Source organism: Cajanus cajan, chromosome 11, assembly GCF_000230855.2.
Source record: "Cajanus cajan strain Asha chromosome 11, NIPB_CcT2T_4, whole genome shotgun sequence".
Lineage (NCBI taxonomy): Eukaryota > Viridiplantae > Streptophyta > Magnoliopsida > Fabales > Fabaceae > Cajanus > Cajanus cajan.
This window is the reverse complement of record NC_138527.1, coordinates 46,718,282-46,745,218: the sequence shown is the minus strand read 5'-3', so window position 1 is coordinate 46,745,218 and position 26,937 is coordinate 46,718,282. Positions and strand designations below refer to the sequence as shown.

Below are 26,937 nucleotides of genomic sequence, written 5' to 3'. Positions count from 1 at the left end.
AGCTGTAGAAGAAAGCAAATTAAAAAATGATGATTCCGTTGCCGGGACTTGAACCCGGGTCTCTCGGGTGAGAGCCGAGTATCCTAACCAACTAGACTACAACGGAGCTCCAATGTCAATCTTAATAAGTTAGAATTTATCTATAAAAGATAACAGCAAGCTTTTATTTTTTATGTAAAATTTACCGTATACCAATTAATTTTATTATTTTAAAATGTCTATCCCATGGTTTTATTATATTAATATATGCTTGGTAACTTATTTATATTGTTAAAAAAAATTAAAAGATAAAATGTAAATTAAATTGAAATTCAACATACACTTAAATAGTAGAAAATTAAAAAATATATAAAACAAACTATCAATCTGAAATGGAATACTTATGTTTCCAAAAATAAGTATTGTGACAAATTTGTAATGTATTTGTTCTTATTTTTTTTAGTAAACTTCTTGTGAATTTGATTGAGATATGTATACGTAACATAACAAGACATATATGTATCCGATACTAATACAAGAATGAACTAATTTAGATAAATGATTTAAAAGTATATTTTTTTTTAAGTTGAATTAATTTTAAAAACAATGTTATAATATTTTTAATTAGTATCTATTTTTTAACATAGTATTTCATTGAATGTTGCTATTGTTGAAAGTATTTTTGTAAAAATTATAATTTTTCTTTTTTTAATTTTATTTAAATTTTATTAAAGGGTAGAAAAACAATGAATTTACCATATTAGATATTAAGAGTAAACTATTTAAATTATTTTATTGTAAATTTTGATCCATAATTTTAATAAAAAAATAAAATAAAAATTGATTGATCGTATCAACTTAAACTTTAAATATAATGTTTGGCTGATTGAAAGTTATGTACTACATGAAAGGAAATTAGTCTTTTGTCAATTTAAAAAAAAAAAAAATCTTTGTATATAAGGTTTACTTAAAATCTAAAATTTTATGGATAAGATTATGAGCTTTATACATGGTTGGTATACAAGTTAAGTTATAGTTGAATACGCATTAAAAATTCATAACTTGAGTTAACTCACTTTGAATACCATGCCTATATGTTGATAATTTTTTTTTCTTTTTGTTGAGTATAAATTACATGCAAGTCTCGGTTGAAGCAAAAGTTGGAAGGATGTTATTTTTATTTGAAAGGAGATTTGAAAAGTTAAATTTTACTCAACTTAATTTTTAACTATAATCCAAACACACTTAATTATTTATGATTAGAAAAATCACATGTTTTTTTTATTGTTTAAATTCAATTTTTTTTAAAAAATATTCATCTACTAATTAATAAAAGTTTGAGAGATAAGTGATATATTATTGATCTGCAAATGTTAAAAAGAAAAATAACATGTAAAATAATAAAATTTTACCATTAACTGAGTTTAATATAATATTTTCACTAATAAAGATATTAATAAATATATTTTATACGACAATATTTAAGTATTTGATAAATTCTTTAACAAAATTTAAATATAAAGACAAAAATAATATTTTTTAAAATTACAACGACTAAAAAAATAAATTTAAATTTATAAAATTAAAATAAATTACTAAAAACATATTTAAAAAAAATGACTTTGTTGCATTTTAAACATTTATTTTCTATTTTTATTTAAATAAATTCCTTATTTATTAACTTACACATTAGCAAATGTATAGTAGTAAATTTTTAGACGTGAATTATTATTTATAGTAAATCCAACCAATAGTTATTTTACGGTGTAAAATTTTGTAGACATGACAACTAAAGTCTAATATAATTAGTTTGAACGCCGAATTTGGATTGAAGAATCGATTGATCGAACGGCCAGTATAGACTTTCTCGCTGTCCTTTCAAAGTTAGGGTTTTTTCAGGTTTCTTCTCCCAACAGCAGAGCGCAGAGAGGGAGTCTCACCGCATTGACAACAGCCCTTGTCTTCTTCTCTGATTCTACCTTTTCCAGAGACCAACAAATTCAAATCCAACCGTCAAAACTTGTCATTGTTCGCTTCAGAGAGCAAAACCCCCAAATTGTTAGGGTTAGGACATTGTCTCGATCGTGAAGATGAGGCCGGTTTTCGTTGGCAACTTCGAGTACGACACTCGTCAATCAGAGCTCGAACGCTTGTTCGCCAAGTATGGCAGGATTGATCGCGTCGACATGAAATCTGGTAAACTAATATCTTTTCTCTCCCTTTTTTAGGGGCATATTGTTTAGGGTTTGTGACATTTTTTGACTAAGAGATATTAGTTATTTAGCATCAATTGTGTGAGCTGTGTCTATTTAACTTTTATAATTAATGACTTTGGTAATCAAATAGTAATGTTGTTTATCCAACTTTGTGAACAACTTGAATGTGGGCATAATGCGTGTTACTTGTGGTGTGGCTTGAATGCTTGTTATCCTGCTGGAAAATAAATGGCCGCCAAAAGAATTGCATTGTGTTTGGGGGCAATCCTCCGTTTTTAAGTGTTTGTTTTGACGCAGGAACTTGTACTAGTGGAATATATGCTTTGCTGAGGTTCTATCTTTTTTGGAAGGATACCTTCCTGCTTAACACTCACAGCATCTACATTTCTCACCTGATCATCTGTCTGTCACTCTCACTCATCTCATCGCCCAACCATTTCCACCAGAATGGTCATAGTGGGATCAATCATCAATCAAATTAATAAGCCTTGCCATGTCTAGCTCCATACAGAATAGGGGATCAATGAAATTCTGTCATGCCATGCCTTTTATAACTGAATTCACTCTCTGCTGTCTGAATGGAGAAGCATGCTTGGCAATGACATTCATATTCTCAGATCTCAATTTTGGATTTAAACCCTTTAATTGCAATCATCATTTTCTTCCTCATTCAACGCCTCTACAGCTTCATGTGCATCCGTCCTCACATATAATGCAGGTGTTGTATTCTTTTGTTCCCAACCGGGCAAATGATTTCCTGTTTTGGATGATGTACACTGCCAGCCAGGGATAACTATCATATCATGTTGACTTCCATCATAATTTATTATGACTCTAATACTAGTTCTGTTGTTGCAGGTTTTGCTTTTGTCTATTATGAGGACGAGCGAGATGCTGAAGATGCAATTCGTGCACTGGACAACTTTCCATTTGGATACGAAAAGCGAAGACTGTCTGTGGAGTGGGCTAGGGTATGATAGTGTTTTCATTATAATATTTATTGAGCTTGCCAGTGTAAACAATGTACTGAGTTTTATAAGAAGGTTCATTTCTTTTCTTTTTGACAGGGTGAACGTGGTCGCCATCGTGGGGATGGCTCTAAGGCAAACCAGAGGCCCACAAAAACCCTATTTGTGATTAATTTTGACCCAATTCGTACGCGAGTTCGTGATATAGAAAGACACTTTGAACCTTATGGGAAGGTTCTTAATGTTAGAATTCGTCGGAACTTTGCATTTGTGCAGTTTGAAACACAAGAAGATGCTACTAAAGCTCTTGAGTGCACACATATGAGGTCAGTGATGAGATTTTTATATCTTTTGATAAATTCTCAGGTTTCTTATTTTATTCACTCTGTATATATATATAATGTATTTCTGGTTTCATTCTGTTTGCAGTAAGATACTGGACAGAGTGGTGTCTGTTGAGTATGCTCTGAGGGATGATGATGAAAAGGGTGACAGGTATGGTGACAGTCCTAGAAGAGGGGGTTATGGGAGATCCCCCAGTCCAGCTTATCGGAGGCGACCAAGTCCTGACTATGGTCGTCCACGCAGCCCTGCGTATGATAGGTACAATGGACCAGCTTATGACAGGCGCAAGAGCCCTGATTATGGTAGGCCTAGAAGTCCTGATTATGGTAGGCACAGGAGTCCTGAATATGGTAGACATCGCAGGTATTGTATTTATTTGTCATTATACTTAATTATCTGTGCAATTGCACTTTTTTGTTCATTTCTGTAGCTTATACATTTTTTCTTTATCTACAGCCGTTCACCGATTCGAAGGTCAAGATCTTAGAAGTGTTGCTTGGTTTAGGAATACGAAGCAGGATGCAATGGCACCTGGTTTAGGAATATGAAGCAGGCTGCAATGGCACCTTGTGTTGCTTTTTGGTTCTTTTAGTGGTGTACTGTTTACATTTTAATTTTTTGTTTCTTCCTAGATATGTAGTAGTAATCATGGCTAATTGTGATGATAGGACCTGAATCTAATCTGTTTAACGGGTGTATGATCGCATTTTAAGTCTTTATTTTTTCCTACATGTGTTGCAGTCGTAGCGAATTGTGATGATAGGACTTGAATTTAATCTGTTTAAAGACAGAATTGGTTATACCTGTTATAGTGACACGGTGTCTTGCCGTGATTGAAATTAATTATTTTCGAAGTGCTAATGCTAAAGTGAGGGGGCTGAAATTGGTGCTGTTAGTGAGGTATAATCAGGAGTTTGTAGTTTTTTTTTCATGACCAAACAATATTTTTCATTGAACATGGGACACTTTTATTTGACGGTCTGATAGTAATTAAGTAGGCATTGTCTCAATTTGAGTTTTTTGCATTTGGAAGAGGTAAAGATTTGAATTTTATGACTTTGTTAAGCGACATGAACCCGAAGTTTGTAGTTGTCATCAGGAATGGCTAAATATTAATGTACAGCAAGTCACGGTTTGAAGAACTATCACCGAATGAGGTATATTTTTGGCCAGTCATCATAATCTGTCGAGGCCGCACTTGGTGAAAGGTATAATTGGTTTTACGTGGTCTATGTTTAGACTGGTCAGTTAAATGTTATTGACGGGCATGATGCATTATTCAAGTAGACATCATTCGTAGTTTTCGTGGACTTGCAGAAAGACAAGGTTATTTACTTATATTATTCGTTTGCTTTAGATGTTAATAGAACATGGTGTTTCTATTTTGGTGTTTTCATTCCTTACCTCTCATCTATGACCAGTCAGTGACGTGAATATTATCCTATATCTTGCTGCATTTTTTCAAATTCAAAGAGAGGGATAAGTGCATAACTAGTAGGGGACACTACAATAGAATTGGTTTTGAGCCGTTAAATTGATTGAGTTGTGTTAAATTAGTCACAAATTTTATCTTAAAATGTGTTGTGATAAGAAAAAAATGTTCTTAGGCAGAGCATGGGAATTTATAGCAGCGTATTTCGGCCAAACTTCTGTATGATGCAACAGGTGGTCTTTCTGGGATTGCATTTTCGGGAGTATTTGCAGGGCGTACAACTATTATTTAGGACAAACTAACTCCCGTCATGATATAGATAAATACAGCCACTGAATGATGAATCTAATACAACTGCATGCTCTCTGGCACTGTATCATCATCACAGACGAGTAAATTTTTAAATTATTTTTGAAAATGTATGAATCTGGAGGACTAATTCAGGACTTTGGTTCATCACGCAAACTGATGTTCTGATCGATTTTCAATCAATACTCCCTGGCTTATCTTTCTAATTTGCATAGATCATACGTTTGACTGACTTTTGATTTGGGATAAGACTCGGTTATTTCTGATAATACAAATGCAAGGAAAATATCTAATTTAACTTACGTCTTGTATCAAACTCTTTTCTGCTTGAACAAACTCACTGAACAGATTCATTTCATGATACATAAATTCCCATAAGAAAGCACTTATGCAGTGTCACAAGTTTCTTATAATTGCATGATAGACACATGTATGCACACACAAATACATAAATAACTTACAATTGATTGCAAAAGGTTTAAGTTTAAGAGGAGGATTTGGTGAGCTCTTGTTCAAGTGCTTTGTGAAGCCATGTCTCAGCATCATCCATGATTCCAGGGCTAAGCCTGACCATAAGGATGCAAAACTCAGTCTCATTGAGCTTTCCATCCCCATCAAGATCACCCTGTCTAACCATGGCCTCTGCATCCTCTTTGCTCATTTCATCAATACCCAACAGAGCTGAATTCCTCATCAGACTCTCACTAGTGATCAAACCCGTTTCTGGGTCAGCCAGAAGCTTGAAACCCCCACACAGCTCAGACACAAAGGTCTCCACATCCAGCTTCTCTGCCATCACAGGCAGCAAGTCCTCGAACTCTGCTTCCATCGTCCTCTCTTTCTTGGATTGCTTGCCTTTGCCTTCCATTGTTTTGGGAGGACAAATAATTTTTTAATTAATTGTTGAACGTGGAAACAAAGGTGGAAGAAGAAAGCGACTTTGGAAGACTTGTTGTAAGTAACTATCACCAATAAATAAGAATTATAGGGATAGATACATGATGGCTTTTTGCAAGTCGACTCTAAAAAAATAAATTAGTATTTATAGTCACAACTTCATATTTATAGATAAGATAATGACTTTTCAAGAGATATAAAAAAAATTTCTTTTCTATTTTTCCCCTTCAAGAAATCCCGTGTGGTACAATTTCAAGACTTGACAATGTAAGATTGTTCAGCCTGGAAAAATTGTATTTGTAGAATTTTGTGCACAAAAGGTGAGAATAGTATCAGGTAAAATTTAAAATGATTGACGTGCAAAGAGATAATTTTTTTTTATATAAATATTATATGAATTGACTCGTTTTTTAGGAGTTAAAAATATAGGTGGATCTCATCTATTTTTACTTGAAGAAACTAGAGAGTATTGCTTGTGCACTAATATATTTAGTTACTATTAAGAGTCAATATTCCAATTTTATATGTGAGGAAAAATAAGATAACAAGTGTAGTACAAATATAACAAGTTATATACGGATTTTTCCTTATGCAGATTGTTGAAGAAATTCACATGAGAAAATTTTAATCCATTAAAATTTTATTTAAAACTGGAGTTTAGTACATGTAATTACGGATTTTTTTTCGAGGACTAAAAAAATATTAAATACTAAATGTATTTTTATCATAAAAAAAATTATTTCTTGTAACTTATATTAGAATCTTTAGAATATTATTATTTCATTAATGTTTATTCTCATTTTATTTAGAAGACATTTTAAGAGACAAATGAAATTTTAAATTTTTTTTTATTTTTTGTTACAAAACATAATTTTTTGTATTTATTCAAAATGGTAAAATAAAACATTTTAAAATTAATAATAACGAAAAGGGAGATAGGTCTTGTCTTAAATGATGGCTAAACTTGAACATATGTAGGAGGTGTGAATGAAGTTTGTTCAAAGTCAATGACTCCAAATCATGTTCACATGGCTAATTTTAAGAATTGACTTAAATTATACAGAAGATATTTTATTAGGAAGTTAAAAAAATGGAATGGTTTTGAAATATTTTTGTTTGTGCATTTAAAAACTAATTTTAGTTTATTTAAGTTTGAGCAGATTTCAGTTTTAATTTTGGATTAAATAGCAGATCTTTCCTTATATACTTACCACTTCATCTGAATAATTATGAATAAAAAAAGTAAAATTATAAAAAAAGAAGTGAGATATTATTTGTAAGACATTACAATTACAATCATAAAAAATGATTTTTGAGGTGGGTTTTAAATATGAGAAATAATTTTAAAATAAAAAATTATTTAATTTAATTAAATCGAATCAGTTATATTTTTAATAATTTGAAATACAACACCTTAGCAGAGTCTCGGAGATGGGACATGACTTAATAGATATATAGTCCAAGAAGGACGATATATAAATAATGCATGTGATGATTTCTTTGGTGGGGAAGAAGGGATATTGTGGATAGAATTGGAACGTGACATTATTTTTGAGTGCTGTGAAGAGTTTGGTTTCCACGAAGCTTCCGCTGGTGCTTCTCAGTCATTTTCTTTTTCTTCATATTTTGCATCTTGTCATAATAAACGGACCATCATCATTTATAAATTATTTCCTGCCAAATCAGACAAGCTTTTGCCACCGTGTCTCATCAATCACCATACATTTCTTTTTATCACATCTGAAATATGGATTTGAGTCTTATCCTCCAATAATATAATCTAGTTATGTTAACAAGAAGAAAAAAAATTATTGAATATAATCAATCGAGATAAAAGTTTTATTTGTCCAAGACTGCAATAGATTTTCATTTTAATCACTAAAATTACTAGTGCGATTTATTTTAATCTTTTCCCTTACAAAATCTTTATCACAGTTTTAATTTTGCAACTAATTTTGAATAAGCTGACATGATCAACCTATATTCACCATAGTTTACCTTTTCCAGGCAAGCAAAAAGACCATGATAAATCCAATGAGATAACTATGTTCATTTTATTTTGTGCATTAATATTTATTCTTCACTTTTATTCCTTTCGATTCATCTATATTTGGTATTTACAGATATTGATTGAACATTTGTAAGGTCGAACATGTATTTAATTACATCAAGATTGAAAAATAGTTATACAATGACAAATCAATTGTGAGTTTTTACCTTTTTTTATTAGTTTACTAAATTTGTATTTTATATATATATATATATATATATATATATATATATATGTGTGTGTAATCTTAAATCTTTCTTAACATTGTTTACTTTGACTTTGTAGTAGTTTGTTTTAATTCACTATTTAGCAATTATAGGAAGTTGAAATAGATGTAAGGTTTGATGCAAGTTAATGTAAGGCAAAAAGTTATCCAAAGTAATGCTCATGAAATAATACCTCAAAAGTATTAAAAAAGGTCGAGTAAGAATATTGACTTTCTCTAAAAGGAGCCATATCCAATACACAACTCAAATTAAATGTCACAAATTATACAATAATGAAATAACTTGGACAAAGGCAAAAAGAAGTTAGCAGACAAGCTCAAAGTCAATGACCAATTTTCTTTTTGGTTATCCATCTCCTTTTCGTGGCTTCCACTGCTTCCAACTTTAATCTCGAAAGCTCTTGAAACCAATGTTGATACTGTGACTCAATTGCATCAAGTTCAAACTTTAGTTCAAGGTCAATTTCTTTGTCAACTAAAGATAAGGAAGAACAATTGCTTGTAAGACTTATAAGATTGGATGTTTCACATAATGATGGAGTTATAAAGTGTGAGTTCTTTGAGAATTCACTTATCTCAATTTTTTCTCCAACATTGCAATCTATAGTATGCAATTTATAGCCTTCAAAGCACATATCGCCAAGCTCCACTTCAGAGGTGGACCAACTTAATTCTTTTAAGCTCCCATCAACATCATAATCAAGATAAATGTTATTTTTCATGCAAGTATCTTCAATAGCTATATTAGAAGCTATGGATTCTTCTGAATATCTATCTTCCAAGCTAGACAAACTAGAAAAATTATGCTTATCCTCAAGAACAACCTTATCAACAACATTAGATATGTAGCCTTTTGTAGTTGTTGTAAAACCTTCTCCTTGATTAGCATTAAATCCGTATGAGTTATCTTGATCCAAAACTAATTCAGATGGAACACTAGCAAGGACAGGACCCCAGGGGCATGAAATTAAGGCTTGACTTTCTCCTTGTGTTGGAGAGCCACCACACTGACTTGATCCTCCACTAAAGGAATAATTAAATGAGGGTTTCCAATCAGGCACAAGTTTCATAATCAAGTAATCAATAAGCTCGACTATGAAAGCTACATCATTGTTTTCTAGCTCCAAATTTTCTACCATCTCCGAGGCAACAGAGACTGCAGTATCCGTCTCAAGGTAAAAGAGAAAATGTATATTTCTTACTCGACCTATAAGTAACAAAGGCATGTTACTGCTACATAAAAGACGAAGAGTAACATGGGAACATGTTAAAACTAATTTATATGTTTACCACTTCCAAAACTCCACCCGTTCCCTGTAGACAAAGGAAATAGAAGAAAAAAAAAACAAAGGAGGAAAAACTCACATACTTACCACATAAATCAGCAATACGTAAGATTAATGATATTGAGTTATCATCATTTTTGGCCCCTTTCAACTTAAACTCATTGTTCTCATAAGCCTTTTGAACTTCATGAACTGGACAATGAGGACTTCCTTGACTATTTTCATCAACACAGGTGCTTAAAGATATGTGTTGATAGTCAGCATCTAAGTCCATGGATAGCTGACTAGACTTGGAAAGATCTATAGCTTTCAAAGAGTTATTAGGTAATTGTAAGGGATCAATGGTTGATTGTTTTAGACTCTTAACTTGCAAAAATGGGTCTTTAAGAAGATCCTTTGCAGACATTCTCTTGGATGCTGGGACGAGACATTTCTTAATAAACTCCTTAATTTGGGGATCGCTTACTCTTTTAAGGGATGCAGGTTCAATACCCTGTAATAAAATGAACCAAAATATAGAATAATATGAGCATTGTAGTTCATATAACAAATATGCAATAAAAATTTATATTAATAGTTATATACTTACAGAAGTTACTTTCTTATAAATTTGGGCTGGATTGTTGCATTCACTATATGGGTACTCAACAGTAACCATCTCCAACATGCACATCCCAAACGAATAAACATCAACAAGTTCATTGTATTCCTCTTCATATAGTTCTGGAGCCATAAATTCAGGAGTCCCTATTAAAAGGAAAAAATAAATATTAATGAACCATAATTTAGTGTCGCATATAGGGCTAGTATGATGAAAAACATAATGTTGAAGGAACATAATGCTACCAATAACACTCCGAGCAGTTGGTTGTTGCATTGCAATTGCCAAACCAAGGTCTCCTATCTTAACTTCTCCATGGTTTCCATTCACAAAGATGTTGTCACATTTCAAGTCTCTATGAATAATAGGTGGATCGTGACTATGAAGGTATACCAAGCCTTGAAGAATTTGCCTAGCCCAACCTTTTATGGCTTTCATGTCAACATATTTATGCCTTTTACGGTATCTGTTAACCAAAAAAATAGAATAAGTTTGTATACATTATAATCAAAAAAAGTGGATGAAGATGATGAAAGATTAAAAAGAACATACTGCCTTAAATTTCCAGATGTGAATAACTCAGTAATAATGTTGATGGTTTTCTTCTTGTCATCAACCCAAGAGTTAAAGAACATTATGATATTTTCATGTTTTAGAGACTTTAATAGATCAACTTCAAAATTCAGCTTTGCAAGATTATCAACTGATTGATAGAGTTCATCAATTCGAACTTGGTTCCAAGCAACTTCTATTCCGTCAACTTCATCAAAACCCTTGTAACTGTCATATATCAAGACAAAGAATTGGATTAAACAAGATCTCTTTATAAGTCCAATAATCTTTAGATATTATTGCATATAATTTTTTCTTAAAAAAATTCATTGGAATAAAGCAAGTTCTAAATAAAGCTAAATGGTTGTGAAAAAAATAATGAAATAGAGATGAAGGGAATTTAAATAAAGAAGAAAAGATCAAGTATCAAAATCATACACAATTTTGAAAGCACCCTTGCCCAATATTTCGTTGTACTGTAAGAAAAAAAAATAAAAAAAGTTAAAATTGAAAAAAAAAATAAAAAGAAGTAAAATATAAGATAAAAGTAAATAATTCCTCGTAGCAAACAAGCATATCATAACAATTTATAGTTGTGCTTTTCCAAAAGGAATTTCTCTATTATTTATATAATTAAATCTTGGACACGGTATGGTAGTTTTATGATTGCTTATTAAGAATGATCATCAATAAAGCACGTGGTTAGTAAAATAAAAGCTGAACATGAATTGTAAATATATTTTGTTAAATTATATCAAGATAATTCATAAAGGTAGAATAACAAAGATATCAAAAAGGTAGGTTATTGAGTAAACTCCAAAACTAAGATGATTTTCTATCGCTTCTCGTCTAAAAAAAACTAAAAACGAAGTGATGCATTTAGCTAGTACATTTATACATTTTGTATGATCATTAGAAACCTGATATTAGCGCAATTTATCCACCTGTATTAAAATCCAAACTATGAATAAGATTGACATAACTAATTAAGATTAATTAATTTTTTTGTTTTAATGCCAACTAAAATAAACAAACTGACAAAAGAGAAATTTCTCTCTCACGTAACATTGAGGCAACGTGAAATGGATTCAAAATGTGTATACCCCAGTAGCTCAACTTGCTCATTTTTGCCACAAGGTTATTAAACATTTCAAACCCAACTAATACATTACAAGAAAAGTTATATATATTTACGGACATTTTATTCTTATAAACACGACTATTGTGGTATTAATATTTCGTGTTGGTAAAAAGTCTCAAATAAGTATACTCATTTATTATAAGTAAAATTTATAAAATTATTATTATATATCTTATATTATAAACAAATAGATCATTTGTAGATAAATATAAAATAGACATTTATCTACAAATTTTGAATTTTTAGTGATAGTTTATGTTGATCACTATCTAACAATTGTGTCGTAGAGATATGAGAAACAAAAATTTGAATAAGAAATAGATAATGGGGAATGAACAAAGTAATGATCATACCCGAAGATATCGACCGGTGGGATCTTTCTCTACAACGACCTCGAAATCACGAGACTCTCCTATTTTGAAATCATTGTTGGGCGGCAATGAGAATACAATACCAGAGTCCATTTGTAGGCTAAGAGATTAGCCTTATAAATGTTTGTTTTTTTCCTTTCCTTTTAGGGTTTGGCTTTTGGTGTTATTCAAAACAACGTAAGGGTCAAAGGTGTTGTTGGTCAGCTTCAAGTGAGATGAATGAAAAACCACTCTCAAAGAAAGCTTTGGAATCAACAATGAACAAATCGAATGCCGAACGCAACATGCATCGGCATTCGATAACGATGGTTAGAGGCAATGAACCTAAATCCAAAACCCCACCTTCCATATTATAGCAAAAATTCATCTTCTAACAAAATCCAAAACAACTTTCCTCCCAAGATCCATTCTTTTCACCAACCTAAGCACCCAAACTGAAAAGAAACAAAATTGAACAGATGGGTATTACGTTAATGCGTTAGACCATCTGCTAAGAAAAAATTCTCTGAAAATTAATCTAAAAATAAAAATAAAAGAAACTGAGCAACAGGTTTTGGTTAGAGATGATGGTCGGTAAGCAATAGAAAACGTGTGTGGAAGTAATTCTGGAGCGAAACTGAAGGTGAGAACCAACACTTGTGTGGTAAATACAGCATTCAGTTGTAGAGAAAGAGAACTAAACTATTCCTAGATTCGTTATTACACTTGGTTTGTTTAGTTAGGTTGTAACAAAAATATAGTAAGGCCAAAAGATTCATTAAATTAACTTTATAAAATATAAATTGTTAGGAGTGATAACAAATTATTTTTTTTTAAATATATATATTGGTGACTAAAGAAAAAATATATATTTTAGAAAATAAATTAATTAATTTAGTTAGATGAGGCAATTAAAACATAAACTTGTACAAGAGACATATTAATTATATAAATAAGTACATGTTTATTAAAAACAAATGCAGAAAGAGTCATCATCGAAATTGAGAGTTTTTTGTGAATTTTTTAAAGGATAAAAATGCATCGAAATCTATGCTTTGCTAGTTTAGTTTTGATTTTTTTTTAGAACTAAAATTTTGATTATTAAACAATATAATTAGTTACTTTTTATTATTTTTATTTATCGTGTGGAGAAAAATTAAGAACATTAATTTGATAAGTACTAAATTGATTACAAAAGCATGGAATAATAGATCACATAAAAAAAATAGGAATGATAATGGAAAAAGTCAAATATTAGATTTATTCATCATTAAATTAGTCAACTAAAATTAAAATAAGTCAAGAGCGATAATAAATATAATTAATTACAAACAAATATTAACGATATGGAATTATATATATATATATACATATAAATTAAACTTATAATATATATATATATATATATATATAGTTATTAAACTTATAAATTATTCTAATAATTTCTTACAAACTTCTAAATTTGTGTGTTTTTTTTTGGGTGCGTGCATGATTTCGTTGAACTTTAGTTGGCTTAAGAGAAAGTAAATACTAAAGTTAAGAGTTGCCTTTATAAATTTTGAGAATTTTGACAAATTTTATATTAAAGGCTCTAATATATTTATTAATTTTTATTTTATTATTTTTAACCATTTGAACTACTAAAATGTCAATTAAAGTTTTATAGTCAAACAATTTCAAATTTTTACTCTATTATAGTGCATTCAATCACTAGTTTTAATTTTTTTTATCGTTATAATTCTTGTCGAAAAAAAATACTATTTTAATATATAGTTGATGTTAATGACGTTAAGAGATTTTAATATTGAAAAAATTATTTAAATGAATATTTTCAAGTGTTGTAAATAATATTTTATAAACATTTCATGCATTTAAATTAAATTATTTTTTAATACATTTTTATTTTTTTATTTAAAAAAATTTCAATAGTCGAAACTCAATTGAAAAAGGAAAAAATAATTTCATATTTTGAATTTTTTTTAAATAAACTATAAAAAAGAAAGAAAAAAATGTACGCAAACTAATCAAAATCACACGTATTAATATATATTTTTTTATATAAAAACCTAAGTAATTAATACTTCAACTAAATTTGTGATCTCACTACTATTATGTTCACGAATATATAGAAAAATTTGTACATGCATAAAATTATGTAATTGAAGATAATTTAAAGAAATTAATTAATATTATTTATACTAACAAAATATATATAATCATAACTTAGGAATTTCACAATTAAATATACAATTGGAATAATTTAAGAATGAGTAATATTTTAAAAAAATTTCCAGAAAATATGAGGGAGAATAAAACATACCAAAAAATTATGTATTAATGCGTAAGAAAACTTCTAAAAAGTAAAAAAAAAAATGTATAAATGATGACAAAATATATTCTAAAAAGCAATATATATATATATATTTAAAAAAAATTGTGTTAATTCATGGAAACACTTTTAGAAAGTTTCCTAAAAAAAATAAAGCATGTTAAATTTTTTTGTATAAATTTATAAAAAGTCAATAATTTTAAAAGCAACTAGGTATCTCAGAAAAGGCCATCCATATAGAGTTTTGATCGGACGGATGAAGTGTTTTGACAAAATAATATTTTGTCTAAAGTGTTAATGTGTGAAATGGCTGAACTGTCAGTGTTGACACCTTGGATCCCGTCTCCCATTGCCACGCTAAAATTTTATAACTTAAACAAGAATGATAAGCAACAAGGTGTCGTGGTGTAGTTGGTTATCACGTCAGTCTAACACACTGAAGGTCTCCGGTTCGAGTCCGGGCGACGCCAGCCTTTAATCATTTTTTGTTTTCGAGTTTTCTCTCAATTTTATACTGCAGTCACTTTGGTCTTGACCAGAGTAAATTACACCGACATAGAAGAAAAAAAACATATGTGTGAGGTGAATGTAATTTAATGTGATTTATTTTTCATCGTCATCTCTTGGTGGTATTTTCTCAGGAAAATGTAGTCAACACATTCATTCACACTCATCACTCATCACTGATCAGTCACACTCTGTGTTGTGGGAATGGAGAGGGAGAGGGGAAAGAGGCGGTGGAGGGTGAAACAGAAAGAGGACCTGTCTTCCCTTCTGCGCAAATCATGGTACCATCTGAGGTTGTCGGTGCGAGACCCTCGCAGGGTTCCAACGTGGGACGCCATCGTCCTCACTGCCGCTAGCCCCGAACAAGCTCAATTGTACAATTCCCAACTCGACCGCGCCAAGCGCATGGGTCGGATCTCCCCATCCACCCTCACCCTCGCCGTCCCGGACCCCCTCGGCCGGCGGATCGGATCCGGCGCCGCCACCCTGAATGCCATCGACGCCCTCGCCCTCGCCCTCCACTACCGCCACTCGGTTGGAAGTGATGACGTGGTTGAGTTGATGGCGAAAAAGCACATACTGTTGCTGCATGCTGGTGGTGATTCGAAACGGGTGCCCTGGGCAAACCCTATGGGGAAGGTGTTCCTGCCCCTTCCTTATTTGGCTGCGGATGACCCTGATGGCCCCGTTCCTCTCCTCTTCGACCATATACTTGCTATTGCTTCTTGTGCAAGACAAGCTTTTGGAAATCAAGGTTCTTATTACTTCATGTTTACATTTACTCGCCATTCCATTTAAAACAGTTTTGAACAGCTTACCGCTCTTCTAAGCTCTTTTTAACTTATTTCAATGCTTTTCTCGATTAAGGGTGCATTTGGAAGCACCAATTTACTGTTTATTTAGACTTATGATGTAAACACTTGTTTAAATGTATGGGAGAACTTATGACAATAGCCTAAGATCTGTCTGTCCATAAGTGGGTTGAGAAATGTTATCTGACACACTTTTTTTGAATACACACTGTCTGACAGGGTGAAATTTATTGCAAATCACAAAATTTAGTGAGTGTCCTACCCTGATTTTGTAGTTTCGAATGAATTTTAACTAATAAGAGGGATTGTATTTGCTAACACTCCACAAGCCGTATTCAACTTATTCTAATAAACTCTCCAAGATAGTTTATGAAAACAGCTTTGCATGAAAATATTTCAACTTTATTTTGTCTTTAATTATAAAATAAACTTAAATAAGCACTTATTCAGTAAGTGCTTAATTAAGCTATTTACCCAAACAAGTCATAAATTTATGACATGAGTGAAAGGACTTATCAAATAATTCTTAGTATGTGACCAAACATTTCCAAAAGTGTTTTAACATGTTCATTCTGTCAGCTCTGACCTGTATTTTCTTCATTTTAAGTTTTTAACTAGACATCCAACTTGTATCAGCAAAGCTTTACTTTTCACATCAGTGCATCCTAACATGCATCATGCATGCTTGTCTAAAGGAATTCTTTATTTGTGTATTTTTAAATTTGCAATGCGAAATTGGTGATAGAATTTATTTAACCATAAATTTGATAATTGCTGACTTTTTTTGCTGGTGTTAGCTACTGCTGATGTTTGCTCACACAATTCTTTCAATCTTCACAGGTGGAATGTTAACTATGACAGGAGATGTACTCCCATGTTTTGATGCATCCCTCATGACTCTTCCTATGGACACTTCCTGCATCATCACTGTTCCAATCACCCTTGATGTTGCTGCAAACCATGGAGTAATTGTTGCGGCTGAAACTGAGCATTCAACTCAAAATTATGCAGTTAGTTTAGTAGATAATCTCCTACAGAAACCTTCTGTAGACGAGCTAGTTAAAAGTAAGGCAGTTCTAGCTGATGGTAGAACACTTCTTGATACTGGAATAATAGCAGTTAGAGGTAAAGCATGGTTGGAGCTTGTTACACTTGCATGTTCCTGTCAGCCAATGATTTCAGAACTCCTGAAGGGCAAACAGGAGGTATACTACATTGTTTGGTATGAATATATTGTTTAGTTTTACAGTTGGGAAAGGAAAGAGGAGAAAGTAATGGATAAATAATCATTTGTTATGCTTTTTATACAGGGATAGAAAACAAATTGAGAGATACTAAGTTTATTTGATTTTTTAAAAATAATTATGGAGTTTTTTTCCCATGCATTTTACAATTTTTTGCAATGATAATTGAATCATTTTGTACTATTTTTTAAGGTTTAGAATGTGATTTAATATAAAAAGTAAAAATATATATTTATAATTGTGTGGGACTTTATCTCTTGCAATGGTTTCTTTCCAAATCTGTCCACGTTTGGACTAATTGGAATTTTTGTGGGGACCATGGAAGTGGTATCCTCACATTTATTTTACATTCTGCTATATGATCCAGTAACAGAGTAAGATGCTCTTCCACAGGCTACTTCCCTTCCACATACACATTTCCATTCGGCCAAATAAATCATGATTTTTAAATGTTATGAATACACCAAGGACTCTTTCTGTACATTCCAGTATCAATCATATCTTTTTCTGGCTTGATCCAAGTGCTCCTAGAAGTTTTTGTAGTCTTTGACTGGGTATTTCGACAAGCATAACTGTGAGACCTATAACTTTGGCCAGAGTGATGGTTAGATAAAACTTTCCCCAGAGTGCTGACTCAAGGGTTCCAAAAGTTTTGTTTAGTAAAACATAGTTGTAAATTAGACAAAGGGATTATAGTCAAGAGATCTCTATTCAGGTCCTACTGCAGTTACTAATTACTATGGTTCAGCTCCATACATGTAATACTAGTTTTTTTTTTTCTTTCCAATTTTACATATTGATTATTTATTTATTTTTTCCATTTGGATAGTTTGTTTATCTCACTTTTCCTTCTTTACAGCTTGATTACTATTTTTTTTGTTAATATTTCTTCAAAATGGCTGTACTTCACAATTGACAGAACTGATTCAGTGTTGTTTAAATGGTTATGAAGCCTGTGTATCTGTTCCTTATGATGCACTTGGTGTTCTTATTCATTTGCAGAAAATGGAAGTATGTTATCTAAGAATAAATTATTTGTTCGTGTAGATGAGTTTATATGAAGATCTGGTTGCTGCATGGGTACCTGCAAAGCATGAGTGGCTGAGAGAGCGTCCTTTGGGTGAAGAACTAGTCAATAAATTGGGAAAGCGGAAGATGTTCAGCTACTGTGACTGTATGTCAAGCCTAATTGCATTCTTGTCTGTATCTGCACTTCTCCTCTTATCTATCTGTACTAAAATTTATTCTTCTATATATTTTTCCATTACAGATGATTTGTTATTCTTGCATTTTGGCACCTCAAATGAAGTTTTAGAACACCTTAGTGGAGTTGGTTCAGAACTGGTTGGTAGAAGACATTTGTGTTCTATTCCAGCAACCACTGCCTCTGACATTACAGCATCTGCTATTATTCTTTCTAGTAAAATTGCACCCGGCGTTTCAATTGGAGAAGATTCTCTCATATATGATTCATCCATTTCTGGTGGAATACATATTGGCTCCTTATGTATAGTGGTTGGTGTCAATATCTCTCTAGACAACCTTTTAAGTGCTGAGAATTCAATCAAATTCATGCTTCCAGATCGCCATTGTCTGTGGGAGGTCCCCTTGATTGGAAATAGGGAGCGAGTCCTAGTATATTGTGGCCTTCATGATAACCCCAAAACTTCACTTGCTAGAGATGGTACATTTTGTGGGAAACCTTGGAAGAAAATTTTACATGATTTAGGTATTCAGGAAAGTGACTTATGGGGCTCCTCAGGCTCTGATGAAAAGTATTTATGGAATTCAAAATTATTCCCTATACTTCCTTATGCTCAAATGATCAAGGTTGCAATGTGGTTGATGGGCTTAGCCAACGAAAAAAGTGAATCCATGCTTCCTTTGTGGAAACATTCTCGGCGCATCAGTTTGGAGGAATTGCATAGATCAATTGATTTTTCAACAATTTGCTTAGATTCTAGTAATCATCAAGCTGATCTTGCAGCAGGAATTGCGAAAGCGTGCATCAGCTATGGAATGCTGGGGCGCAATTTGTCACAATTATGCGAAGAAATTCTTCAAAAGGAGGGTTCTGGAGTTGAAATATGTAAGGATTTCCTAGCTAGGTGTCCAATAGTTCGTGAGCAAAACTCTAACATACTTCCCAAAAGCCGGGCATACCAAGTGGAAGTTGATCTTCTTCGTGCTTGCAATGATGAAGGGGCAGCATGCGAGTTGGAGCACAAAGTATGGGCTGCTGTGGCTGACGAAACTGCATCAGCAGTAAGATATGGATTCAAAGGTACAGGCTTTAATCATGCCCCAAGACAACTTGATGACTTGACTTTTGCTTAAGTTAGTAGAGAAAGTTAGCATGATTCCTTTAATGATTTTTGCTTGAGCTTAGGATAAGCTGTCCAGAGAAATGCTTATGAGAATGCAATATTAAATTATATTCAGAGTAAGGATTATTTGTGTTCTACAGGTTACTTCTAACTTCTAAGGCATAATGAATTTCACATTTTCTCTTTCATGATATTGTCTTTATTAGCATAATCAGTATAAAACTATAAACTACCTGTTAGTATCAAAATAATGAATGAAAATCTAAAGTGTGGTGATTATTTTAAAGAAGTTAATATAAAGGTTAAACTATTAAGTAACCGATTTTTCTGTGAAGATAAATTAGTGAAATGTTAGGGATAGCATCTATGTGCAATTCTCGTTGGGTGATATTAATTTCTCAAAGTATTCTCTCTGTATATCACCTCTCATAAAGGAATAGAAAATAATATATATAAAAATGATTAATGCAATTCAGGATCATTTGACAACAAAGCAATTGTTAGTGCTTCTTAAGTGTTAGATACAAAGAGAAGGGCAAGTTAGTTAAGACATTATGGATATTAATTAGTTAGTGAGGGGGTTAATGAGTTAAATAAATAGGAGGATGTAAGGGGAAAGGGTGGATTCATTTTTGGATTATCATTTGTAGATTGAGCCCTTGGAGGAGAGAGTTCTCTCCTATTACTTGTTCTTTTTATCATATTCAATAAAATCTGTCTTGTTTTACCCGTTCCTTATTCTTGGTTCCTGGCATTGAGTGAGCTTTTTCATTAATTATAATATCATATTCTCTACCCCTGTATATGAAATTATGCATAACAAGACAATTACTTGTTAATTCAAGCAATAAATTAGAAAAACGATTTTTCTAAAGCTGAAACCTGTCCTTTTCTGTAGAACATTTATCAGAGTCTCCTGGTAGTCTTTCCTGTCAGGAGTTCCAGAATAACCAACACAATGGCTGCATTCGTCAGCCTTTCCATCCTAGAAGGGCAAAAGTAGAATTACCAGTTCGTGTAGATTTTGTGGGGGGGTGGAGTGATACCCCTCCATGGAGCATTGAACGTGCTGGATGTGTTTTGAATATGGCAATAAGCTTGGAAGGTTCTCCTCCAATTGGCACCATCATAGAGACTACTAAGACAGAAGGAATATTAATCACTGATGATGCAGAGAACCAGTTATTTGTTGAAGATTACACATCTATTTGTGCACCATTTGATGGAGCTGATCCATTTCGGCTGGTCAAATCTGCATTACTTGTGACTGGAATTATTCATGATAACATTCTTCTAGATATGGGCATGCACATCAAAACATGGGCCAATGTCCCTCGCGGCAGTGGATTGGGTACATCTAGTATCTTAGCTGCTGCAGTAGTGAAAGGCCTTCTCCAGATAATTGATGGGGATGACAGCACTGAGAATGTTGCTAGACTTGTTTTAGTGTTGGAACAACTTATGGGTACAGGAGGTGGCTGGCAAGACCAAATAGGGGGTTTATACCCAGGGATTAAATGTACTTCAAGCTTTCCTGGAATTCCATTGCGGCTTCAAGTTGTCCCTTTGTTGGCTTCACCTCAGTTGATTTCGGAGTTGCAGCAACGGCTTCTTGTGGTATTTACTGGTCAAGTAAGTATCAGTTTGTTTATATATATATACATTTTGTTTTCCTATTCGGAGAATTCTCCATTAAAGATATTTATCTTCTTAAGATATATTATTTGTTTTGTTGTTTCCTTTTATGCAATGCAAATTCTATTTGGTTTTGTAATTTTATAGCCAGTGCTGCACTTCACTTAATTCAACTACTTTCATAATTAACTATGATTTGGATTGAACAATGAACTGTTTTGTAGGTTCGACTTGCACATAAGGTACTGCAGAAGGTGGTCATTAGATATCTTCGGCGGGATAATTTTCTTGTATCGAGTATCAAGCGGCTTGTTGAACTGGCAAAGATTGGGAGAGAAGCTTTGATGAACTGTGACATAGATGAACTTGGGGAGATCATGCTGGAAGCTTGGAGATTACATCAGGAACTAGACCCTTACTGCAGCAACGAATCTGTTGATAAGCTGTTTTCTTTTGCCTCTCTCTACTGCTGTGGTTACAAGCTGGTTGGAGCTGGAGGTGGCGGCTTTGCTCTGTTACTTGCCAAAGATGCACAGCGTGCCAAGGAACTCAGACAGAGGCTAGAGGATCAGAAACATTTTGAAGTGCAAATATATGATTGGCAGATATTCCTATAAAGTGACATGAATACCAAATACCATTAGTGTTATTTTTGCCATTCTTTGTGTGTATATTCTACCCTATATATTGAATTAGGGTCCATTATCTTGAGAGTGATTATATCTCTTAATGTATTCTTTCTAACTGAATAAGTCGTGTTATTTTTAAGGAATTAATTATGTATATCATGTTCATAATTTTAAATACTATTTCAGTAATGATGCAACAGGACGAGAAATGGAATGCACGGAAATAGGAATTTGGTTCTTTCTTCTATAGTGGGGAGAAGTTGCCTAAAGAAAATTGAAGTACGAATTTTTATGTTACTTCGTAGTTCATACTTCACTTTTGCCTATATACGGGGACCAAATCTGGAATGAAATAAGGGTGATTAATATGATGACTTTTCGAAGAAATATGTCTTCTTTACTGAATTTTCACATAATAAATTTTTGAAATGTATCCTGAGATTTTTTAACTGCTCTTTTATTAGATAAGAAAATCAAACATTCAATATTAGGAACAAAATACTAAATTATGGACCAAATAATCAAACAATTTTTTTAGATCTGTTTATCATCAATGGCGCTGTGATGGTTAGTGACTACTGCAACCCATTTTCACCATAATTGGAATGATGAAAACTATCAAGAAATCGTGCTCGGTCTTTGATGAGATGAACCGTAAAAGTAAGAGAAATGATTTCAGGCGATTAAAGTTAGAAAATACATAGAAAAATCACACTTGAGAATTGAGATAAATTAACCACTAATCACAAGAAGTGACAGAGAACGTGATTTGGAATAATCATTTTCCATCTTTCCCCCTTTATTAATATTTTAGTTCATTATTTCTTTACAAAAGCGACGGCGTGAAAAAGAAGGGTGCGATAAAGGATGAAAGGGTATGACTTGTTCATGTGGCAAAGAATCCAAAGTTTCATGCCGCAGAAATTAACCACTAATCCCCGCCGTGTTACTTTTGGGTCCAACCTATGTCAAATTCAATAAAATAAAAATAAAAATAGTTTACCTAGGGCAGTTTTATTTAATAATTTTATAAAATTTAATTTCATTTTAAAAAATATCATTTGAATTAAATGATTTATGTAGAAATTATAACAGTGCACTTCATGTAGAGAGATGACTTGTAAATTTAATATTAAATCGAGAATTCATATTATATATAAATCTACGCGAAATTATGCCGATACTTCTAGCAATTTCTTAGAAATTCACGTAATATTCCTGCTTTACTTCTAAATTCTAATTGTTTGAAATACATCATATTAACACCAATTGCGATCCTAGTATACATTACATCGTGTACATTGACGTAATATCAATGTAATTTATTATAGTGTAATAGTGTAAGGTACACCCTCGATATATATAATTTTTTGTTTGTTTGTTTGTTATTATTAGCTTATATTATAATTTAGTTATCTATCTACCTCTGGGTTTTTTATGTAGCACGTTACCAAGAGAAGACGAAGACATCATTGTCCATCCTGGGTCAACTGAAAAATAAAACCCTAGCAAAAGGGATCCATTCATTCATCCACCATGATCATTGATCATGATCATTGCCACGGAATCAAAGCTTAGCATTTGCATTGGGTGAAAGAAGTTGAGAAATTAGAAGGTGAATTTCACACGCTATTATGTTTGTTTTAGAGTAGAATAATAGAATAATATTGTTGGTGATGAATAGTTATGATGTGTGTGGGACCGTGTCTAACATAAGAAAATTGGCACTCTTTCTTTCTGGTCTGGTCTGGTCTACTATACTATGCGGTGTTACGGTGACAGTGGCGAGTGAGAGTGAAAAATGGGTCTGCTTTCTAACAAAGTGGAGAAACACGATATCAAACCTGGCGATCACATCTACACTTACAGAGCTGTTTTCACCTATTCTCACCATGGTCATTCTCTCTCTCTCTCTCTCTCTCTCTCTCTCTCTCTCCTTTTCTTTTTAATTCTGGATTTTATCCATTTATTTGCAATGTGACTTCTGTGATCTAACTTTCAGCAATTGGGTTTTTTGCATCGCCTCCTGCATTCTATATTTTTTTTTGTTTTAGAAAAAAAAAATTGTGATGTGTTTGCGGAATTACGAAGTGGGTCGATAATGTTGTGCTTGCAAAATTGTAATAATGTTGTTTTCCAAGGGCCCCCGACCCCTCCCCTGCCACGGGGAATGCGTTTGTTTGCTTTGTCAATTCAATTTGGGTTTTCGTGATTCCTAAGAAAAAAATGTTCTTTTTTGACTTTGGATTGATGGGTCTCCTACTCTTCTTGTTGTCCCTATCGTTTGATTTCGGCTCCTTTACCTGCTACTGCTAGTGTGTGGATTTGGACTCATTAATTGTCCAGATATATGAAATCTGTCCTACGCTTTATTTTTAGGAGGCGTTGCAATAATTTATGTAATTTTCAACGTGGTCTGTAATTTGGGATTTTGGGGCAGAATATGTATGGGATTGGGCATATTAAATTGTAAACAAATTTATTATGAATTTATCTTTGTTGGATTCAGTTGATAAAACCTTACCTATTCTCTGTACGTAGTTGTAATTTTCCGCAAAAATATTCAACTGGTTATGTTTTTTTATCTGTGCATTGTAAGCAGAGGTATAGAATGTAGGGTAATAAAAGAATTTTGTTCTATTTTTCTTTGTTGACTGAGGAAGCAAAGCTCTCCAGAAAACTAAGCTTTCATCATACCACTCGATTTGAATCGGGATTTATTGTTTGAAAGTCAACATCGAATTATGAAATTATCATTTGCATATGTTCTTATGGACTGATTGATGAGTCTGAAGCAAGTATCATTCCGATTTCACTTTAACTAATCTAATTTAGTTCCTTTGGAAGAGAACTTTGTCATGGGACAAATGCCGTGCCTCTGTCATGAAAGTATCAATGCTAATATACAATTCATGTAGTGGTTTTGGACAATTGAAGTTTTGTTTGGGAAGTTGTGACTCTGCACCAGAAGACTGTTGATTGTACTATGATGGCATTAGAAGTATATGTGATTAATTAGCTTTCTTTTGCTCAGTTTCTTAACGTTGTTGGTGGGTTGCCCTGCCCATCATTATGGCCTCCCTCTTTTATTTTCTTTTTATAATGTCAGTTAGCAGGGTATAAAGGAATATCTTCTTTCTCTTCTCTGACAGATGCAAGGATTGTTTTACAAAGATTCTTAGGATTTGTGTAGATAAATTTCTCTAGAAGTACTTATTACAAAACAAAATAAGAATAACATGAAATTACTTTCTCCATAAACTAAAATTACTTAATGTATAAGTTAATATGTAAAAACTCTCTTATATTAACTTCTCCAAAAACTTATTAACTTATGGATAAACTAGTTTTAATTTATGGAGAAAATTATTTTATTTTTCCTTCTAATTTTTTTCTCTTACAAGTACTTTTGAAAAAATTTATCAAAGCAGGCCCAAGTATTTTGTCTGTTTAACTGCTTCTATCTATGCCTTCAATAGTTGGACCCTTTTGTCAGTGTTATACCACTCATTTTAAGTTTTCAAGCAAGATGATGCAGCCAAATAACTAGGGAATTTAGTTTGTCACGAAGATGTACAAAAATCATCATATTTTTTTTAACACTTATGAACCAATCACGATATCATGAGCCATACCAATTATATCACCCATCTATTTTTTTTTGACGGTCGTACTAGCTGTCCTGTGCTTCCTTACTGATATAAGTGATAACAGCTAAGTCTCCTTGTGGGTAATTCATCATTCGGTTTTTGCATCATTTATGACATACTTCTTCTACACTGTCTCAGTTTATGCTGCATGTCAATTATACTTTAGCTTTCCATAGCTTTAATTCCTAAGACCTCCCTGCTACTTTCTAATCCTTAAAACAACCACGAGGAAGATGCAAAAGTTTATACATCTACATTGCCATTGTTTGATTTAGTTAGTTTGATGTCAAATTCCTTTGATTTTCTCTCCAGATTGTCAGAACCTGTTGTAAGATGACATTGTTTCGTATATAGCATCAACTTTGTCTGCGATGTTTGCCTTTTATTCAAGTTGATATGGTCAAGGACTATCACATCTAACTAAATTCACCATGGCTTTAGAAAGTCTTGTATATGTAATCAAACTTAAATGTAAGTTATACCATGCAGGCATTTTTGTTGGGGGAAGCAAGGTTGTACATTTCAGACCTGAAAGAAACTTAAAGTCAATCACGGAGGCATCGTCAAACTCTGAGGATCCAACATCAAACCCATGTCCAACATTTCCTGATTGTGGATTCAGACAGCCAAACAGTGGTGTGGTTCTTTCTTGCTTGGACTGCTTCCTCCGAAATGGTTCTCTCTACTGTTTTGAGTACGAGGTTACACCATCTGTTTTTCTCACCAAAATAAGGGGTGGCACATGCACCACTGCATCATCTGACCCACCAGAGTCTGTTATCCATCGAGCAATGTATCTTCTTCAAAACGGCTTTGGTAATTATGATGTTTTTCAGAACAATTGTGAGGATTTTGCCTTGTACTGCAAAACTGGTCTTTTGATAGTAGACAAGCAAGGGGTTGGAAGAAGTGGTCAAGCTTCTTCCATTATTGGTGCTCCATTAGCTGCAATGCTTTCTTCTCCCCTCAAGTTGTTAATGCCAAGTCCTGTTGGTGTTGCTACTGTAACAGCAGGGATGTACTGCATGAGCAGATATGCAACTGACATTGGTGTGAGAAGTGATGTGATCAAGGTGGCAGTGGAAGACTTGGCTGTGAACCTTGGATGGACTTGTCCTGAGGAGGAACAAGAAACTTCAAACAGACAGATTAATGACAGATGATTTAGCATTTCTCTTGATCCTTATCATAAAAACTTTCGAATGTGTCACTGTTAGTTGATACACTATTTCATAGCATATGTGTCCTTCATGTCACATCTTCTGTGAGGCTTAACTGGTTTCTTTCTCATATTCCTTGCCGTAATTGGTGTGTTGTTATTCAAGTCGTGCATGGGACGAAATAGGCAATAATACTATATATTACGGTAGTTACTAATACCTATAATCTGATGTATTCCTTTGAGACAAATCTTCTTCTGATTGCCCATAATGCAGAATAGTGATTGAACCA

The 26,937-nt window shown here is 32.8% G+C and overlaps 5 protein-coding genes and 2 non-coding genes across 10 annotated transcripts; 4 read left to right on the top strand and 3 right to left on the bottom strand.

The window, feature by feature from the left end:
• Positions 1-33: 33 nt before the first annotated feature.
• TRNAE-CUC (transfer RNA glutamic acid (anticodon CUC)) lies at positions 34-106 on the bottom strand. The gene has a single exon. It is a non-coding gene; the product is annotated as a tRNA-Glu (tRNA).
• Positions 107-1,806: 1,700 nt separating this feature from the next.
• On the top strand, positions 1,807-4,376 carry LOC109796705 (serine/arginine-rich splicing factor RS31). Its single transcript, XM_020356462.3, has 5 exons — positions 1,807-2,175; positions 3,054-3,166; positions 3,263-3,489; positions 3,593-3,871; positions 3,965-4,376. Exons 1-5 carry the CDS (start codon positions 2,070-2,072, stop codon positions 3,993-3,995), a joined length of 756 nt encoding a protein of 251 aa, XP_020212051.1. The 5' UTR covers positions 1,807-2,069; the 3' UTR covers positions 3,996-4,376.
• Positions 4,377-5,568: 1,192 nt separating this feature from the next.
• Positions 5,569-6,257, bottom strand: LOC109797845 (calcium-binding protein KIC). The gene has a single exon (XM_020357995.3). It carries the CDS (start codon positions 6,115-6,117, stop codon positions 5,734-5,736), a length of 384 nt encoding a protein of 127 aa, XP_020213584.1. The 5' UTR covers positions 6,118-6,257; the 3' UTR covers positions 5,569-5,733.
• A 2,346-nt stretch (positions 6,258-8,603) lies between these two features.
• Positions 8,604-12,962, bottom strand: LOC109797679 (putative serine/threonine-protein kinase WNK4). 3 transcript variants are annotated; one of them, XM_029271154.2, is made up of 7 exons: positions 12,356-12,951; positions 11,300-11,337; positions 10,862-11,089; positions 10,555-10,775; positions 10,298-10,455; positions 9,796-10,201; positions 8,604-9,629 (listed from the first exon to the last, which is right to left on the bottom strand). In XM_029271154.2, exons 1-7 carry the CDS (start codon positions 12,464-12,466, stop codon positions 8,746-8,748), a joined length of 2,046 nt encoding a protein of 681 aa, XP_029126987.1. In that variant the 5' UTR covers positions 12,467-12,951; the 3' UTR covers positions 8,604-8,745. The 3 variants fall into 3 exon arrangements, with proteins under 3 accessions (XP_029126987.1, XP_029126988.1, XP_029126989.1); XM_029271156.2 differs by having other exon boundaries at positions 9,258-9,445; positions 12,356-12,962; XM_029271155.2 differs by lacking the exon at positions 11,300-11,337 and having other exon boundaries at positions 12,356-12,949.
• Positions 12,963-15,077: 2,115 nt separating this feature from the next.
• On the top strand, positions 15,078-15,151 carry TRNAV-AAC (transfer RNA valine (anticodon AAC)). The gene has a single exon. It is a non-coding gene; the product is annotated as a tRNA-Val (tRNA).
• Positions 15,152-15,198: 47 nt separating this feature from the next.
• FKGP (L-fucokinase/GDP-L-fucose pyrophosphorylase) lies at positions 15,199-22,032 on the top strand. The gene is made up of 6 exons (XM_083066375.1): positions 15,199-15,942; positions 16,841-17,205; positions 18,292-18,418; positions 18,515-19,528; positions 20,470-21,203; positions 21,431-22,032. The coding sequence occupies exons 1-6, from the start codon at positions 15,393-15,395 to the stop codon at positions 21,821-21,823; spliced, it is 3,183 nt and encodes a 1,060-aa protein (XP_082922501.1). The 5' UTR covers positions 15,199-15,392; the 3' UTR covers positions 21,824-22,032.
• A 1,232-nt stretch (positions 22,033-23,264) lies between these two features.
• LOC109797723 (protein LEAD-SENSITIVE 1) lies at positions 23,265-26,937 on the top strand. 2 transcript variants are annotated; one of them, XM_020357842.3, is made up of 3 exons: positions 23,265-23,450; positions 23,618-23,730; positions 25,975-26,937. In XM_020357842.3, the coding sequence occupies exons 2-3, from the start codon at positions 23,637-23,639 to the stop codon at positions 26,646-26,648; spliced, it is 768 nt and encodes a 255-aa protein (XP_020213431.1). In that variant the 5' UTR covers positions 23,265-23,450; positions 23,618-23,636; the 3' UTR covers positions 26,649-26,937. The 2 variants fall into 2 exon arrangements, with proteins under 2 accessions (XP_020213431.1, XP_082922502.1); XM_083066376.1 differs by lacking the exon at positions 23,265-23,450 and having other exon boundaries at positions 23,493-23,730.